Consider the following 20,066-nt stretch of genomic DNA (forward strand, 5'->3'; position numbering starts at 1 on the left):
ATCAGCTGTCCAGAGATGAGCAATGTCAGATAATCACTTCTAACCTGAGGTCTCTAGAAGCAAGTGACAAGTGGTTTTACTAAAGCCCAAGCACTTGCAGAAGCTGGATTTTGGCAGATCTGTCCAATGAGAGCTAGGGCCACAGCAGAGATTCAGCTGCAGTATAAGACAGAGGAGGGATGAGAAATTCCCTTTCCCCACCCTCCAACCTCCCGTCAATGCCATTTGCTAAACCCAACTAGAAGCTGATTAACAAAGTGGTACCTGTGAAGTGGAACTGGCAAGATATATCCCTCTTGCAATACAGGACAGAACATAATAAGGACCTGGAATGAATGCAAGAGAAACCAGGCAAAGGACCTGCACACCATATCTAGTGATTTGTCCTTTGTCCTGAGAGCAATGGGAGAATCATTGAAGGATTTTCATCATGTAGTCACAATCTGATTGGCATCATTAAAACACCACCCAACCTATAGTTTAAAGATGGCACTGGAAAAAGAAATAGATGGTCATAAGAAGAAAAGTTATGAGACCATTACATTTATCTATGCAGAGATTATGGCGACCTTCACTAAAGTAACAGAGAAGGAAGGAAATAGACTGATTAGAAACTTTTAAAAGAAGACTTGAGAGGATAAGAGACTGTGAGGAGGAAAGTGGTAATCAAGGATGACTCCAAGTCTTCTGTTATGAACAATGGGGAAATAATGTGGGACTCATTTGCTGAGATGGGAAAACAAAACAAGGAAACATTTATAAGAAAGACAGGTTCAGTTTTGATGCCTGCATAAGTCATCAATGGTGGGGCCCAGTCGACAACTAATGATCTGGCATGGTATTTAGGAATAGGACCTGAACTGAGATATATATTTAGAAACCATCAGCATATGCTTGGTATCTGAAACACAGGGAATAGGTATGAAAACCTGGAAAAATTATGTACAACCCAAGTTTGGAGAAATGCCAATTTTAAAGAACAGCTAGAAGAGATATGAAAAAAATCAGAAAGAAGTCAAAGGAGATGTCAGAAAAAAAAATCCAGAAGAATGTGATACCAAGAACGTGTATCTCAGAAAGAAGGGGTGTTTCACCTCTGCAGTATAATTGAGAAATCAAGACTAGAAGCCAGAGTTGGCCGTAGCAAGCCTTGTACCTCTAGGGGCTGGGGAGCAACTTGATTGGATTCTGAGATGAGGAATTTAATGATATGACGTATGGAATACTAGTGTAGGTTTGGTTAAATGAGGTAAAACACCCCTTCTTTCTGAGATACTCATTCTTGGCATCACATCCCTCTGGATTTTTTTCTGACATCTCCTTTGACTTCTTTCTGATTTTTTTTTTCACATCTCTTCTAGCTGTTCTTTAAAATTGGTATTTCTCCAAACTTACTCTGACACTTCTGCCCTCTAGATTCCAGACAAGGAAAGCAACAGTTAAAGGGGATTTGGGTGGACAGTAAGAAACCATGATCAACTTTTTAGCAAGAGAAATGACAGTGGGGGGAAAAAAAAAAGGTTTGAAGAATGTAATTTTCACCAGACTGTGAGAACATATGGAATAGAAGATATATATTCACACCCCCAAGGTTCATTTGCCCTGAGTGCCTACAGCTTTGACTTACAGGGAGAGCCCATATTAAAAGATTCTTTTTTTGTCAAGTATATCCAAGGGTGCTTAAATGAACTCACCTGCTACCACCCACTTCAGAAGCACCCACTCTTAGCCAAATCCTGGTCTCAACAGGTCCAAGGTGGTACCATTTAAATCTTCTCATTTTCAACACCTGGTCTTTGTTTTGAGGGTTGCAGCTGCCTTTGGTGCTGCCAGAAAAGTACCCACATCAATGGTGTTGCTGCCAAAAAGAATGGAACTCGGATCCCTGCAGGGACTGGGACCCAGATGAACTGTGCATTTGTGTTGGCTCCCCTTAGACCTCTGCTGATTCACCATACAACTGCCTCTGTCCTCCTCTCCCTAAACATTCATTTATAAATAAATCATTCATTCCTCCCCTCTCTCCCTCTTCCCATCTTTCACCCCAATCTCCCTGTGTGAGATGTTTACTAATAATAGTTGTCAATCATTAAGTACTATCTCTGGAAGTTCCTTATATTCAATAATTCATTTAATTCCCACAACAGCCTCTGAAGTAAATATGACTTCTACCCCTTCATTTTACATTTGAAACATGGAGAAGTGAGATAACTTGACCAAGGTCACCAATCTAACAGGCATAGGAGGACAAGCTCTTAACTACCTCTCTATCTGCCACTTCTGCCCTCCAGACTCCTCTTCCCATTAGGTGTGTTCTCTTCTCACCTTTTTCTAAAATTTGGCCACAGATTTCATCATGGTTCACTGGAAAGATGTTTATAGCTAGTTTTATGGGGGAGGGGAATGGCCTCAATCTCTCAGACCTGTGTAAATCACTGGACACAAACAGACAGATGACAGAGGAGAAGGTGACTAATTCTCCTCACCAGCAGGAGTTGAGCCCCAAATCGGCCAGGAAGCAAGTGTATCCAGGAGGCAGAGCAAGCTGTTATCTAACTCCTCCTACCAGGAACACAGGGTCAGGGATCCTATCCAAACCAAATATCCTGTTAGCCACCTATTGATCTGACCAAGGTAGGTATGATAAACTCCCTTCCCATCCTCTACACTAGAATGTCTGCTATTTAGCCTGCTGAGAGCAGAAATACTTAGGCCCATAGTAATCATGTTATATTTACCTTTTCTTCTTGTAGAGATATTTCGAGAACAAGGATCCACTCCCTGCCTAGCTATGGCTTAGAAAATCTTAAGAAGCTGAGGGCCAGGTCCGCTTACAACTTAAAAAAGCTTCCCAGTCTGGAAAAGTTTGTTGCCCTCGTGGAGGCCAGCCTCACCTACCCCAGCCACTGCTGTGCCTTTGCAAACTGGAGACGGCAAATGTGAGTCTTCTGTGTCCATCCCTGGAGCCTGACTTGGGCATTTCCCCAGAGTAGAACTCAGTCCATACCGTCTACCTGTCTGTGACATGAAGAGAATCCATGCACAGAGAGAGCTCCCTGATTAAAGTCCCGAGGCATGTTCCAGATGAAAGATTCAGTTTCATGGAGGGCTAGGGAGGGCTGGACTCATAATTTCTTTGAAAATGGGCTCATAAGAGAGGGTCAGCCACATAACAGAGCATCTACCAAATATTAAATAAGAAAACATGAAAAACATCAAGCATAGCACCTGATTCATAATTGATGCTTAATATTCTTTCTCTTTGTACCAATATGTATTTACCTTTCAAGTCCCAAACTCTGTACCCCATAATGTCCCATCCTGCTAACATCAAAATCAGCTTTGGAGGTGAGAAGCAAAAAATGCCGTCCAAGAGACTAATGTGCACATCTGTAACACACTCCGACCACTCTGAGCCTCTCCAACCCACCTACAGATCTTATCAACTCACTGAGAGGACAAAAATGGAGACATCTCTTCACTGTGGCTTTCAAGGAAGAGCAGCTTCAGGAAGTGCAATTTAAAGAGGATAACCTAAACACAGGCAAGGCCCAGTAGGTTACTGGTTAAAAAATTGAGGTAACCATAGACAGGATCTGGAGAGAGCAGAGCAGTGACTTTGGAGATTACACACATTTCAGACATTTAAAGGACCTATTGGAGGTAAGAACTTACTGAATATCAGTTCTCAAAGCTCTCATCCTCTCCCTAGCTCACTGATAAAACTCACACCCTGTAGTTGTACTCAATCAAATGATGCCTTTTCGCTATTCTTGTACAGTAGCCCAGAACTAAGACAGCTGCCCTGGGATATTATCTCACTGTTTAACAGACTCCTCAATAATTCAAGCTTCAACATATATTGAACTGCAAATGTGGAAATACCCCCTACTCAAAAGCAAAACAAAACAAAAAGCAACACAGCAGTCCCTACCCCAGAATATTTCAAAGTAACTTAGGAGCACTCAGACCCACTTGAAAGATTTGCAGAAAAAAAGAGCTGCTTTTCAGAATTAGTTCTGGAAACTATCCAGAATCAGGCAGTCCTCACAGATTAGCTCAAAAAGCCAGAGCATTTCTTCCTGACAACTAGAATTCTTAAGAGCCTGGGTTTGGGCAAAAGGTTTATCTCTTTTATTTTCCAGACAGGAATTATCCTAGTCAGGCCAAAAAATGATTCCAATTTGCTGCCAAGACCCTGCAACTGGATACCTCTCAGGAGGAAACTCAAAGGATGTCAAGATCACTGTAAGAGCTGCTCCTGGCCTGCTCCTGGCCCTGTGCCCACATGCTACAGGAAACCTATCATCTTACCATGCTACTCAGATTTCTCCGGTCTTGCCACCTCCTGGTTGTGTAGACATAGCCTCAGGCCTCTCCCAACCAGAATTCTCCATTCTGCCTTACACTGTCTCATGACAGGAAACCTTCTCTGATCCCTCCAGACCCGCTGGTTCTTATCCTCTAGGTCCCTAGTAGAACTTCACATCAGGGCCTGTCAAGGTACAGCCAGGGGAGGCCCACACTTCTTCTACAACATACCAAAATGTGGGGTTTGGTTTTTACATTTAACAAGTCCACACGCACAAACCTGATACAAAATAATAATGCTTTTCAAAAGAGAATCCTGGGGTTTATTCATGAATTAGTGTCGTTTCATTATATACCATAGGAGGTATGGTTGGTAATGAGATTCAAGTTTACAGTTGTAAGATAAGATTGTTCTCCTGCTCCTCATTTGGAACTAATGCCCACAGTGTAAACAGGAGGCCCCTGTTACTGGGAGGTTTTGGCTGCTGGTCCTCCTGGACTCTAGGTGGATCCACCACACCCCTCATTTGTCATTGAAGCAGATATTTTCTTATCATAGTTCTATATTCAGCTTGTATCATTTTGTTTTTAATTTATTCTTCAGTTCTTCTTGTATTTAGTCCATTTATTCACAATTAGATTTTAAATTGATGCACTGTGGCATATCTTTCTAAGTACCTGCACAGGGCTAAGACCCCAACGAGAACCCAATAAGTAAACACCATCATCTGTCTTCATAATGCTGAGTATTCACAGCCAGGTGCCATAATACAATCACACTTAGCTCAATTCATATTACAAAGGTAATATCATTATCGTTATTAATATTATTTGCTTCTCAAAGAGGCAGAAATTGAGGCTCAGAGATATTAAATCACTTGATTAAGTTATTATCATCAACCAAACTCATATCCAAACCCTCTACTCTTTCTGTCTCCAAAACTGAGGCTCTGGAACACTGGCTATGCTACCCTCTAAGCATCTGTTCATTGACTGACTGCAGTTCACAAACGCCAAACTGACCCTAAGATGAATTCCCAACTCCTTGCCATGCTTAGGGTTTACCAAGGTATTGCACAGGCAAGACTACATGTCCCTCAGCTTCCAATTTCGTTTCTGTTCTCATCTCAGAAACACACATAGTTTACCTTACTCCCTATCTCATGTCAGTGAGTCACTTTCATTTCAGGAACAGGAAGCATCGATATCTAGAATATGTTGGTTGCAGCGTCAGCAGTAGGAATCTTCACACAAGCCAACCGTGAGCCCCTAGAGCTAGCTGTCTCTAGATAGTTTAGTCAGATCTCATTCCAATGAACCAAATTACAGTAAGCTCCAGGTTACTTACTTTCTGTTCCTAGAATTGGGCTGTAGCTAATCAGGAACAAGATTTAGGAGTTAGAGTAAGAACCACAGAATGGCCCTCTTGTCTCCTCTGGGCTCATCTCAGAGCTTGATTCACTTTCTTATAAGATTTCTGGCTGAACCAAAAGATTTTCTGAACTGTGGTTCAGTTTTAGCTACCTATGTGTTACATGTTTAGCCTGCTTAGTGCAACCTGCGACTGATTTGAGAAACCCTAACTGTTTATAAACTAAAAGATGGCACTTTCTTCAGCCAAAAAAAAAAAAAGAAAGAAAGAAAGAATCCCCTGGGCCAAGAGATAATGACTTCCTGATGATTCAATTCACTTCCCAGAGGTGAGGAGAGGAGAGGAGAGAGATTTTTCTCCCTATTAAAGCCCCTTCTTGTGAGGCTGAGATGGGGAGGCTCAGTCTGTGTGTGTCAGGCACTTAGCAAGTATTGCTCCTGTAGAAGCAAATAGAGTCTGTGTCTCTTTCACTTTTCTAGTCACCTGTCTCCTGCTCATTGAGGGCTTTTTGAAGGGTCTTAATACTCATATCCTAGCTGAACTTATGTTCGCTTTTGAGAAAATGCATCATTTAATATTGCTGTAAACATCCCCCAACAAGGAAAGAGAAGAAGGGATAGACATGTGTAATTTTTTTTCCATTAAAAAATACTTCCAACATGAACCATATTCATCCTTTAAACCTTTGCTTCAAAACAGAATTACTACATGCAGAGAATTGGTAGAGTATTTATGCATATACTGATATATTCATGGGTTGAATATTTATCATCTGGACTTTATTCAAAGCCTTGTGTAAGTGCCTTTGTCCTGTTGACATGAACTCTTGTATGTTTGGGTTTGAGAGTAAAATCAAGGCAGAATATTGAGCCCAAGAAATGCCAGCTTCCCTGTGAAATGTTATAATCTTGCAATCAACCAGGCCCCTTTGCAACCTTCTTTTGCTCTGTTGGATATCCACTAGGGAACAATTTAACATGAGAGAACCAGGCTTACCTTGAAGGACAAACACATGCCTGAAACTTCTTGTGGTCCCTGGGGAGAGAGATAATAAAGAACAGGACCCTGGTAACATTTCAGGCAAATTATCTAGCCTACCAGTAGCCTGAGTACCAATGAGCTAAGGGATGGGGCTGACTGGGAACTAACTACAGATTCTGATTCTCTAATTTGTGTATATAAAACAAGCAAACAAGTTCTCATTTGTGTTAGAGAGCAACCTGGTCTTCCAGTGACTGGAATATAGAGTAGAGTAATAAGAGTATGTCCTCCTCTGGCATATTAATATATAGCTGAATAGAGATCAGAGAAGGAAAAGGGTAGAGATGATACCAAGTCTGTAAATTATTTGCACTTAACAGCAAGGTTTAGCTAGTCCCAGACGCCTTCCTCCCCACATTCAGGTTGTGGCCAGATGGTTTCCCCCGTGGGCCATCCAACTCTAGGAATATATACATACAAGTTGTTCTGTTCATTTACAGTAAGCAGCATTAACCCATGAGCTCAGCCTCAAGGGCAGACAAATGTTAGAAGGAAAAACAGTCTCACAAAAAAAAAAAAAAAAAAAAAAAACCTCATTATTTCTATCCTGTGCAAAGATGGTGATATATTTGCCATTTTGGATCCAGGATGTTGATTCTATTCCTTTTTTTTTTTATTTCTAGCTCTGAGCTTCATCCAATTTGCAACAAATCTATTTTAAGACAAGAAGTGGATTATTTGACTCAGGCTAGGGGTCAGAGAGTCTCTTTGACAGAAGACGATGAGTCCAATTATGGCAGAGCATTTGACATGATGTATGGTGAATTTGACTATGACTTATGCAATGAAGTGGTTGATGTGACCTGCTCCCCTAAGCCAGATGCATTCAACCCATGTGAAGATATAATGGGGTACAACATCCTCAGAGTCTTGATATGGTTTATTAGCATCCTGGCCATCACTGGGAACATCATAGTGCTGGTGATCCTGACTACCAGCCAATACAAACTCACAGTGCCCCGGTTCCTTATGTGCAATCTGGCCTTTGCCGATCTCTGCATTGGAATCTACTTGCTGCTCATAGCGTCAGTTGATATCCACACCAAGAGCCAATACCACAACTATGCCATTGACTGGCAAACTGGAGCAGGTTGTGATGCTGCTGGCTTCTTCACTGTCTTTGCCAGTGAGCTATCAGTCTATACCCTGACAGCCATCACCCTGGAAAGGTGGCATACTATTACCCATGCTATGCAACTGGACTGCAAGGTGCAGCTCCGCCATGCTACCAGTGTCATGGCGATGGGCTGGATCTTTGCTTTTGTAGCTGCCCTCTTTCCCATCTTTGGCATCAGCAGTTATATGAAGGTGAGCATCTGCCTGCCCATGGATATCGACAGCCCTTTGTCACAGCTCTATGTCATGTCCCTCCTTGTGCTCAATGTTCTAGCCTTTGTGGTCATCTGTGGCTGCTACACCCACATCTACCTCACAGTGAGGAATCCTAACATTGTGTCCTCCTCTAGCGACACCAAGATTGCCAAGCGCATGGCCACGCTCATCTTCACCGACTTCCTCTGCATGGCGCCCATTTCTTTCTTTGCCATTTCAGCCTCCCTCAAGGTGCCCCTCATCACTGTGTCCAAAGCAAAGATCCTCCTGGTCTTGTTCTACCCCATCAACTCATGTGCCAACCCTTTCCTTTATGCCATCTTTACTAAGAATTTTCGAAGGGATTTCTTTATTCTACTGAGCAAGTTTGGCTGTTATGAAATGCAAGCCCAAATTTACAGGACAGAAACCTCCTCCACTGCCCACAACTGCCATCCAAGGAATGGCCACTGCTCTTCAGCTCCGAGAGTCGCCAATGGTTCCAGTTACACACTTGTCCCTCTAAGCCATTTAGCCCAGAAGTAAAAGCCAGTGTGAGAATGTATCTCCCTGATACATGACAATTACATTTTCCTTTGAAGAGGAGGCCAAGGAAGAGCTATCAGCATTTCTACTTGATTCATCTAATTGAATTTCTAGCTACCTGTAAGGTAAATGGGTCAGGAACTACTAATTTCATGTGACACATTAGGAAACTGAATTATTAATAATAAAAATTAAAATACAACACTACATCACATTTGTCTTATGCGTTATAATGTTCAATGTGATTTGTTCAGATTATCTCAACTGATCCTTATAAAAATTCTATTAAACAGGCAGGACAGGGATTATTCTTTGAGTTTTACAAATGAAGCAATCAGGACTCAAAGAACTCATGACTGACTGTCTTGTAAGAGGTAGAGATAGGATTAGGTGTTGTGACTCCCAGAGAACTTCGGAGGGATGCACCACAGAATTCATTCATTCATTCAAAAAATGTTCATTAAACACCCATGATGGCTTCGTAATAGACTCAACTGCATTTCCCAGAATTCTCTTTCTCGTGTATTTCCAGTTAGGGTGGATCACAAGGAAATTCCTTGAGATAATGGGAAGTCAGAAGAAAGAAACAGTCATTTTTGCAATTCAATATATTTTGTTGATGATGCTGACTCAGCTCATTACTCTGAAGATGCAGCTGGGTTTATAATTGCTCCACTTTCCCCTGGATCCTTCTTGTTGGACTCCTGGGCCTTGCATGTGGGTTTAGGTCCATGACGAAAGGCCCGACTTCTTCAGGATTCTTTCATTGCCAGGCTCGGAGGCAGTCCGAATGGAAACAGGACCCAGGTTGTCTCCATGAGGTTGCACCTTATGCTGCGGCCTCTAGCATGTTCGTGATCTGTCTTTTATGACTGCCTGCCATGAGGACTTAAGCGCCAGCATCAGCTGTGGATATAACATTCTTACGGATTGCTCATCCAGCCCCCAACTACATAAGCCAATTCTCTGTAACAAATATTTACCACCTATGGATATATGCATACATACATAGGTATGACTGATTCTTCTTCTCTAGTTGAGCCCCAACAGAAGATATACCTAATATTTGATATGCATATGAATTATAATGTTAAGAACATTAACATTATCATCAGCTTTGGAATCAGTCAGAGCCGAGGTTTTATTCAGACTCCATAATAAGGCAGGACTCGACCTCTTCAAGTTCAAGTTCTTGTGAGTGTGTGTATGTGTGTGTGTGTGTGTGTGTGTGTGTGTGTGTGTGTGTATCTAACTAACTTTTGGGCCCATGATGTTGAGTGGATAAGAAAATGGTTACATCCTACCTAGTTCTGGAACTGGTTTGGTATGCGTTAGTTCATTCTCTCCTCTCACACCAGTGCCTGGACTAATAACCAGCTGTCATGACCCTCAGTCTAGAACTCATTCCATTACAGCATATAGCGCCTGATAAATAACCATACCACCCACATCTATTCTCATAAATGACCCCATCTGAATAATTGAATCATAAATATCCACCATAAATTTCACCAAGCACTGTGCCTTGGCTAGCCCATAAAGCTCGGAGTCTCCTCTCTCAGTATCGTCTTTCAATGTCAAAGCCAGTCCTTCCTCCTCTTGCCCTTGGGCAAACATTTCAAAAGTTGATCCCAAATGCATTAAGAAGGAAGCCTTTATACAGCCAGAAAAAAAAAAAAGTCATCTCCGCCCATCTGACTTGGCAACATCTCAGTATATGGTGAGCATCAAGTGAAAAATAATTTTCCTTGTAAATAGTCTAGCGTTCCACTGTTTAGTACAGTAGCTACCAGCCACCAGTGGCTACTGAGCCCTTGAAGTGTGACTAGCCTGAATTGATGTTTGCTATAAGTATAAAGTACACACTGAATTTCAAGTACTTAATACAAATGGGGAAAAAAAAAGAAAGACTATAAAATAGCTTGATAATTCTTACATTGATTATGTACTGGAATAATGCTTTTTTGGACATACTAGGACATAATAAAACATTGAAAATTAGTTTCAATTCTTTCTTTTTACATTTTTAATGTGGCTTCTAGAAAATTTAAAACTACATATGTGGTTTGCATTTGTGGTTTGCATTACATTTCTATTGAAGAGAAATGATCTAAAGCTCTACAAACAAACAAAGGATTTTTATTTAGCACTTTCCTCCCCAGCCTCTGCACTCCAGTTTGCAGCACTGTTGGGTGGTCCCAGCTCCATCTTCTGTCTCTCTTCTTCCTTGTTTATGGCCAGAGGCAACACATTTCTGAATTTGGACTCAAAAGCAAGTAGAAGCTAAATTGTAAATATGATTGAGTAGTAATTACCTCACAACACAGCTGCTAATGACACACTGGTTTAAGAGATTTTGACTCTGACAAGCAAAAATATGTTCAGAGACAAATATACACCAAGAGAAGCTCAGAAGATATTCTACCCATCGCTCTGACACTACAGTGCTGCCAGGCAAGAGACGAAACTCTTCTTGCATAAGCAAACATATTTTGGGGTAACTTAATTCAGGTTTGGTAAACCCTGTTGATAAGTCTCTAGGAAAAGAAACATAACCTATACCTCCTGTATTGGCGATAAAACCTGCTAGAATCCAGTATAACAATCCCACTTCCCTTAAGTGTGATTATTCAGGTTATACAGTCAAAATAGTGACTCCAGAGTGGTGGGGCCAGTCCTGATGGTGAACCAGATAGAAACACACACATATACACACATGCATGCATACACACACATAAACACATAACCACAAGAAGTTTCAAAATAATACTGGTTTCTGTTTTTTTTTTCTTTTCAGCTTTTATTTCAAATCTCAAAACACCATGATGAGGACTAAAAACAACCAGAGATTTCTTAAAATACTATGTCTCCATAATATTAAATATTTAAGTATTTAAAACATCAGCTGCTTGTATAACCCAGGTACTGATCTCTCAGGATGAATAGTGGCTGTGAGAATTCCATTTGGCCATCAGGGTACAAACTGGATAAATGCCAGCCCTGTGTGTTGCCCCCTACCCTGATCTCACCGTGGACTGTGAGCTTGTGTCTTTCAAATATTAACCCCCATATACTCCTTCAGCCCTAACCTGACTGGCCTCTTTATTACCTTCCTCCCTTCTCCCTTTCTCCAGATATTTCCTTACTGAATCCCAGCAAGTAGTTGGACAAGGTAGGATCCTTCTTAGAGGGATTGGAACAAAGACACTGAATAGGAAAATCCAGAAGTTCCTAGGTGGCAAAGTAAAGAGATGCAATGGGTACACACTGTGAAAAAACATTTTTATCTTGCCACATACAGAAGCAGTAGTGACGGATGGGCTAGGGCACTGGAGGGCATTGTTTCCCCAAGAGGTCCATGTATTTGGGTCTCATCTCTGAGAAGTCTGAATAGAGGAAGGAAAAAAAAACCAAAGGAAATATTATACCACCAAGAGGCTGCGGCTCTTACAAGTGGCACTGTGTTTTATTTAGGCCAGCATCAAAGGACATTCATTAGAAAATCAGAAAAAAGATTGTTGAAATTTTTGGCCTCAAGCTTTGGGTTCATAAAGTGTTTTATTAGGGAAGTTTATAAAGGCATAAGCAAGCAATGAACTTTCAGCTTCTGCATAAGAAGGGCACTGGGGAGAAGAGACAAATATATAGAATGTTTTGTTTGTTGAAAATATCACCTAGTCTAGTAAATAAACTAAATTAAGAGTCAGCACAAAATACAGCCCAACCATAAGGTTGTGCTCGAAGGTTCTCATCAAAATGCTTTCAGCTACACACAGCAGAAACACCAACTGCAAGTAATTTGAACGTAAGGACAGTTACATAAGATGTTCTTGGCTTGGATTGAAAACTTCATGATCTCAAGGACCCGGGACCTTTCCATCCTCTTGCCCTGCCATCCCCAGAGTGTTCTACCACGTCTTTCCTCCTGGTAGCAAAGCTGCTTTAGCAGTTTCCGATGCCACATGCAGTCATGATCAAATCCAGAGAAAAGAAGAGCTGTCTTTCCTTCCATGCATCTACCTTTTCAATGGGGAGAATATTTCTCCCCTCAGACCCTTAAAAAAGCATTCCTTCCTACTCATTATCCAAGACTCTTGCCCTGGATACAAGAGAAGTGACACAGTGAGACTGCCACTTTCAGCCCCCAGTGGGAGACAGGCTCTTCCAATTCGAAGGTAGAAGGGGGAGCTGGATTAGGAGATATGGCTGGGTGGTCAACCTCATCCTCCAATCTGAACCAAACAAAATCCTCCCCCATGGGATGAAGTTAGGGAGGGAGAGGGGTGCAAGGTCAAGATACATATGGCACCCTCACACCTTCTCTCCCCTTTCCCTCCACCTAGTATCTGTAGCCCAGCTCATCTTCCCTATGTTATTCTGTTCCATCCCTCTCTAGAACAAACCCAAGATATGAAGACAACCACTAGAGGTAGACACTGCCCAGGAAATTCCATCTGAGGCAAATGTGGCAAAGGAAAAGGAGAAAGAGGAAGGAGGAGGGGTGGAGGAGAATAATAAATAAGATAAATGGATTAGCAGGGGGATAGGGAAGAGATGAGGAGAAAAGAGAATGGGGCCATGGAAAGAAAACCAAGCCCTGATTCTGCTCCCTATTAAGCTGGTACTTATGCATCTTTGTCTTAAGAAAATGCCTGCAAAATTGATGCAAGGAGGTCAACCATGAATGAGCCCAGGCTTAGATCCCAGCAGAAAGGCCCAGCATCCCCGTGACGTTCCAGGTTTCCCAGGGCTACACCCACAAACATCTGGGTCTCCGGATCTAGTTTAAAGTAACGGAAAAATATTTCTGAAGGTCTTCAAAGCTTCCTCACCTCAGACATCAGACAATGTAAAGATGGCTTCTTCCTTTTCAAAATCCAAGATCTTCATCATGTTCTCTCCAGCATGAGCCACAGCCCCTGTTCCTTCTGTTCTGGGATAGGCAGGCCTCAAAAATGAATAGAATCCCATGGTTTATAAGGTGCTCTATTTATTGTATTTATTGTGGTCTCGTATCCTTTTCTTCTGTTTATTTGTTTGTTTGTTTTTGTTTTTACAACACAGTATTCCCTGAATCCTGAGACATTATAAATACACACAAAAGGAGAATGCCAATAAAAGTCATCTTATTTTTGTGATATTCACCACATAATAAGATGCAAAGAATATTTGGAGCTCTACATTTAGAGAACTTTCAGGCAATTTTTCCCCCCAGGTATCATTAGTGCGGGTCATTTAAACTGCCAGGTATTAATGAGCTGCATAAGGATATAGTTTGGCCAGAGACGATTTTAAATTGCTTTACAAACAGCAGAAGCTATACCACAGGGTTTCTATTTCTAAAGAGTGAATTTATCAAACAACTTTGTGTTCCTATTATGGAAAGCAGGCAGTCAGGACAGGGCGAAAGGGAAGGGTACCCAGGGCCTCTGGTGAGACTTTGGCCACCCAAAAAGCTCCTTGCTTCCTGAAATTTTTCAAGTTAGAAGGGATTGTATTCCAGAACTTGGAAGAGTTGTTCTTATCTGTCCTCACAATTCAGGCTGGAGGATGGCCTGAGAAATGTGAGAATTTTATCAGCACCAAACACTACTCAGGACAGTCTGGCTGCACTCTCCAATGCACACAAAGATGAGAAGACAAAGAGGGGAAGTGACTTTTCCAGGGTTTTATGACTCACAGCAAGGACTGGAATTTGGCCTGAGCTCTTCCTTTTAATTTCCTAAGTCAAGGGGCTTAGTAGCATCCCCAAAGACAGGCAAGACACAAGTATATCCCGTACTTATATAGCCAGCCTCCTGGAATTGAGGGGTGAGCCTAAAAAACATCCACTCTAGGTAATTAAATACCAAGGGTGGTTTTGTAAGACTGTCAAAGAGTTATAAGAATTCACGTTCTCCCTCTTCTGTTTGTATTGATTTCCCATTTTGGTTTGCTCAAAATTCTCCAGTGGGAGAGGGAAGTTTAGGTGCACTGACTTCGGGTGACCACCACAGGACACTCCTGGCCTTTATTGAGTAGAGGAAGGGAGAGGAGAAAGGAAGGAAGCAGGAGAGGGAAGAAAAGGAAAGAAAAAAGAAAAGTGAAAAATACCATGAAGAATAGACTGTCTCTGTCTATGGAGTGATGGAAACCTTTCATAGACCACGTCCCTACAGAATCACCAAGGAAATCTTCCTTCCCCTCTATTCTCTGTGCAGCATGAATGGCTTCCATCTGGGCTCCTAATACCACAATACAAGGTACCAATTCAGGAAATGTTCCAGGTAGACGCCCATCCACCTTGATCTGCTGGAACACCAGTCACGGTTTAACCAGGCTTCTGTGCCAAGTGCTCCTTGCTAGGAGTCTGGAATGCTCAAACCAGCTTGGGTTTCCACGAATTTCAGTGAATAGCTTTAGGTCAAAATTCAAGAACCAACTCACTTGTGGGAGAGAATCTAATCTAAAGACATATTGTGATAAATCATATCATTGGTCACCACCTCTAACTCTGAAGCAGCCCACACAAGTTCTTTTTTCCACTTCACTCATTCATTCAACAAATTCTCACCAAATGCCTACTATAACCCAAGCACAATTCCTGTCACTGAAAATACAGTAGTAAACAGACAAAACTTGGAAGATGTTCCATTCTAGTTGGGGGTGACAAATGACATACAAGATAAATAATTAAGATGCATTGATGTTACACAGTGACAAGTGCTGATGACAAAAATCAGGGCAAAGGGGTGTGATATGAAACATCAAGGGGTAATTAGGGGCCTCCCTAAGAAGATGAATTTAGACTAGAGACCTGAAGAAGCAGAAAAATGGGACATGCCCATGTGGAGGGAAGGGTGTCCCAGGTAAAAGGAACAGGTGCACAAGATCACAGGCTTGAGTGAGCCTGGTTTGTTCCAGAAAAACATCATGGGGCTAGATCCCAGCAAAGTGGGTCAGGGAAAGTAGTAAGAGAGCAAGACCAAAAATACAGGAAGACATTTTGGAAATAAGGATGTCCTTATTTCTAAAAGGGTGGGTGCTAAGTGGAAACACACATACACACACACACACACACACACACACACACACACACACACACCCTGATGACAGAGCCTAGTATTTAACACTAGGAGATCTTCAATTCCATTCACTTTCAGTCACTTTTCGTTTCCTCTAACAGCTTGCTCTGCCTCATCGTCCCCTTCCCTGTCATCCTGGTGTCCCAGCTCCCACTCTAATCCTCTGTAGTCAACCCTCCAGCCTTCCTACAGCAAAGCCGCTCTCCTGTGGAGCTGTCATTTTGGAAAGGAGATGATAAATGACTCACACCACAGTGATAATAATCTCTTACATTTCAATGGGCTTTTACACATTCTGGAAGACTTGGACTTGCACTGGCTCATTAGATCCTTAAAACATTCCTGTGAGGTAGAATAACCCAAAAAGTCAAAGGTCGAATGTTTGCTCTAATATGCGGATGCTAATCCAAACTAAGGGGTGAGGGAGATATTTCATCAAAACAGAGGAAAGATCAGTAGAATAGAAGAAGAGAATTGAGGGGGAGAAAGGAGGATGGGAAAAGGGAAGAACAGTGGAATGAATCTGATCGAACTTTTGTATGTGTTTATGTGAATATGCCACAGAGAATCTCAACATCAAGTATGTCCACAAGACACTGATTTAAAAAAAAAAACATACTTTCAGAAAGATCAGTAGAGTAGAGGGAAGGAAGCAAAGGAGAAGTGCTGGGAACTGAATTAGAGCAAATTATATTCCATGCTTTTGTGATTGTGTCAAAACATATCCCAATGTTATATCTAACTAAAAAAAAATCAATAAAAGAAAAACAAAAGCAGAAAAAAATTGCCTTTATAAGGTCAAGTGACCAATCCAAGGTCATGCAGTTATGCAATGGCAGAATAAGAGTAGAATTCAAACTCCTTTGTTCCAGTTCAAACTGTCTCTTAAATGATTGTCACACTGAATGCATCCACCTCCTAAAGAAAAGTACAGCTATTGGAAATTCCAGTCTCCACAAGAATAAAGGGCCTTGGCCTGGATCAGACCCCTCTGGCAGCCAGACAGGTCGACAGCTGGCCAGCTGCTGGGCACTCACACAACAGACACTCACTGATCATGTCAGACAGAGACTTGATGGTATGATTCATCAAATGAACAGGGGAAATGGAGTCACAAAGCACAACCCAGCACTCAGATGAGCAGTATTTTTACTAATTCCCTGTAATACCATTTTTCCTTCGGATCCTAAGCACAGGAGCCCCCTGGCTGGCATGTGGCTGAACTCAGTAAAAGCCAGAGAGAGACAAAGATAAAGACCACAAAGTGTACTCTGGCCCAAGAGATCCCTAATTCATGGCCCAATCTTGGCAGTGAGCCGACGTGGTTAAGAGTATAAAAACTCCTAGGGGTTTCCTCAAGAGGAGAATAACCTTTAATTTAAGAGTATCTCTGCTCAACCCTGAAAGAGCTCATTTGTTGGAGGAGAATAAGACCATTGCATGGACTTGACCATATTTTTCTGCAGCAATGTATCATTTCATAAATGAATAATGTTTGGTAATGAAACAATGTAAGAGCAGAAGTGTCCTTAGGCCTGAGCACACAGGGCCCATGCTGGTTGCCCTTTGGCCAGGCTCTAAACACAAGCAAGGAGTCTGGGAGCCCACAAAGCCAAAGGGACATGATGACCCAACCCCACACTGAACATACTGATACAAAATCTGCCTACATACCCAAGGTCTGTCTTGTCATGCGCAGAGAGGGCGGCACCCCCACTATGCACACTGCAGGCCTATGGCTGGCTGTTTGCAGGGTGTTACTGGATCTCAGAGATGCGGGCTGGAATGGCCTCATGAATGCTCCATAGAGTTAGGGTGGAAAGGAGGGGGTGTGACAGGCCAGTCCTTCTGTTAGCACTTCCTGGAGCCCTGTGAATGTCAGTGGTGGAATTCATGAAGCAGTGCTACTGAATTGGTATCCCGCAAATGCCACTGCTGAGAAAAATCACTCCAAGCGCAGTTGACAGTCTTGGGTTGTCATATGAACGTGGGACACATCCACATTGACCCTGCTCTGTCTTCCAGATCATCTCACCATCTCTGCCTCATTGTGACATATTTATCAAAACCCATCTGCTACCGTTTGATCTCAAGTGTCCCCCTGGCCCAAGTGGTGAGGCCTGGAGGTCCTGCTGGGAGGCTGCAGAAACTTTAAGAGGTGGGGCCTAGTGGGAGGTCTTGGGGGGCACGCCTTTGAGGGGATTGAGGGACTTCCGTACCCTTCTCATTTTCTTTTGTTCCTTGGCCACAAAATGAGCAGTTTTGCTCTGCCACATGCTCCTACCCATGATATACTGCCTTGTCACAGGCCTAAAGTAACAGGCCAATCAATCGTGGACTGAAACTTATAAAACTAGGAGCTAAAACAAACTTTTCCTCATTGTAAGTTGACTAACTTAGCTTTTTTGCTATAGTGACAGAAAACTGAGTCACACACATTGGCACCTGAGTCTCCATGTCCTTCCCCACTTCTGCACCTAGTGACTCCACGTCCTTCAGCCAGACTCAGCTTCAGCCCTGCAATGCATGAACCAATTCATTCTCAGGGCCTTACACTTTCATGGATTTTGGCAACTTGTAACCACAGGCTGATCTTCAAATTTTCTAAAATAACCCTCACCCCTCTGAAGTCTCTCCCTTTAGAAACCCTCTCCTCCCCAAATCTCCAGCTACTTCACTGACTTTCTCACGCCTTCCCTCCAGGAGCATGTCTCATCCCCCGGCTGCCATGCCCCTGCCCAGAAGGCCCTCCCTACATTTGTCTGCCAAGACAGCGTCTGCATCTATGAAAACAGCTCAAGCATCGCTTTCAATTCAACATACATTGATTAAGCACTTACTAGGAAGCAGTATCACAAAACTTAGAATGTCTTCCTTCTTCCACAGAAATTAACTCGGGAAATAGACAAGTAAATATATATTTTCATTTATGTGGTCATTTAAAGTTACCATGGGATCAGAGGGTTTTTTTTACCAGATTCAGTTTTACCAGGCAGGAAACCATGTCCAGTAAGAGAGAAAGACAACTGCCTGGTGTTTTAGGGATATGTTTACCTTCTTTGAAATTACACACATACACACACACACACACACACACACACACACACAGAGACATGTGTGCACGCATATTCTCTCTCTCTCTCTCTCTCTCTCTCTCTCTCTCTCTCTCTCTCTCTCTCTCTCTCTCTGCCAAATGGGAACATCTCATCTGATCTCATCTGATTTCTTTTATTGGTAAACCACTTGAACAGAAGTTTGCCTTAGGAAATAATATTCATTCAGCTCTTAATATGTCTGATGTCATGCTATGACTTCACACCATGATTTCAAATCATTATTCCGACAATTCTGCAAGGCAAGTATTTAAGTATCATCCAAATTTACAGATGCAAAAAGTGTAAAAAAAAAAAAACAAAAAAAAAACAAAAAAAAAAAAAAACACAACCCAGCACTCAGATGAGCAGTATTTTTACTAACTTATAAAACTATGAGCTAAAACAAACTTTTAAAAATACCCAATATTAAATGGCTGGTAACTAGCTAAAACAGGATTTTCTTATTCATTCATTTGTTCATTCAATGATTATTGAGCTCTTAGTGTGGACTAAGTATGCCAGACTCCTTGGATACAGACCTACCCACAATAGACAAGGTGGCTACTACCCAGATGGAGCTTGCATTCTGATGAAGAAGACAGATAACAAACAACTAAGTCCATAAAGAGGCAACATAACATATTGGAACAGTGCTAAAAATAAATGAATAGAAAATGTAATGGGGAGGATCTGTGAAGGGGGTGGATGTTATCTGAGACAGGACAGTCAAAATTCTGTCTGGTGGCAAAGCACAGCTCTTTCTACAATCCCTTCTGTCACTCTAGCATTTCTCTTCAGTTTATGTGGCAACTAACTCTGGTTCCATATATTCTATCACTAATTGCAAATCCAGCAAAATATTTGCAAAGCTTACTATTGCCATTGACCCTCAGATTATTTTCCTAATATGCTGCAAAATTCATAAAATGCTTCTTACCTTCACTAGAATAAAAAAAAAGATGTGTGTGTGTGTATATCGGTGTAGGACCAAAGAGGAGGGATCATAAGGAAATGCATGATTAATTCCACTGACAGTGGATAAATTAGTTAGGTCACTGTGATATGCAGGCTGCAATGTGTATGCACAATCCCCTGCAGTCCCATGATTTGATGTGAAAGAGAATAAAGCTTCCTCTCCCTCTGCTTTCTTTTCTCCCTCACCCCAAATCCAGGCTCTCCTTATCAGTGTCCTCCAACACCTGAACTCTGTGTCTTTATATTATCTTTAAATTAGTCATCTCTCCATTACTATAACAAAATACCTGAGGCAACTTACTTAAAGAGAAAAGGTATATTTTGGCTCATGGTTCTAGAGATTCCATTCCA

The 20,066-nt window shown here is 41.9% G+C and overlaps 1 protein-coding gene across 4 annotated transcripts in view; it reads left to right on the forward strand.

The window, feature by feature from the left end:
- Positions 1-10,555, forward strand: part of Fshr (follicle stimulating hormone receptor) — a 155,480-nt gene extending 144,925 nt beyond the window's left edge. For 3 of the 4 annotated variants that reach the window (XM_078029230.1, XM_078029231.1, XM_005324470.3), the window contains 2 exons: positions 2,754-2,939; positions 7,348-10,555. In XM_078029230.1, the coding sequence (XP_077885356.1) occupies positions 2,754-2,939; positions 7,348-8,581 (1,420 nt within the window). In that variant the 3' untranslated portion in view covers positions 8,582-10,555. The remainder of the gene's footprint in view (positions 1-2,753; positions 2,940-7,347) is intronic. The other variant, XM_078029232.1, reaches the window with a different exon arrangement.
- Positions 10,556-20,066: the final 9,511 nt, after the last annotated feature.

Source organism: Ictidomys tridecemlineatus, chromosome 12, assembly GCF_052094955.1.
Source record: "Ictidomys tridecemlineatus isolate mIctTri1 chromosome 12, mIctTri1.hap1, whole genome shotgun sequence".
NCBI classification, from domain to species: Eukaryota; Metazoa; Chordata; class Mammalia; order Rodentia; family Sciuridae; genus Ictidomys; species Ictidomys tridecemlineatus.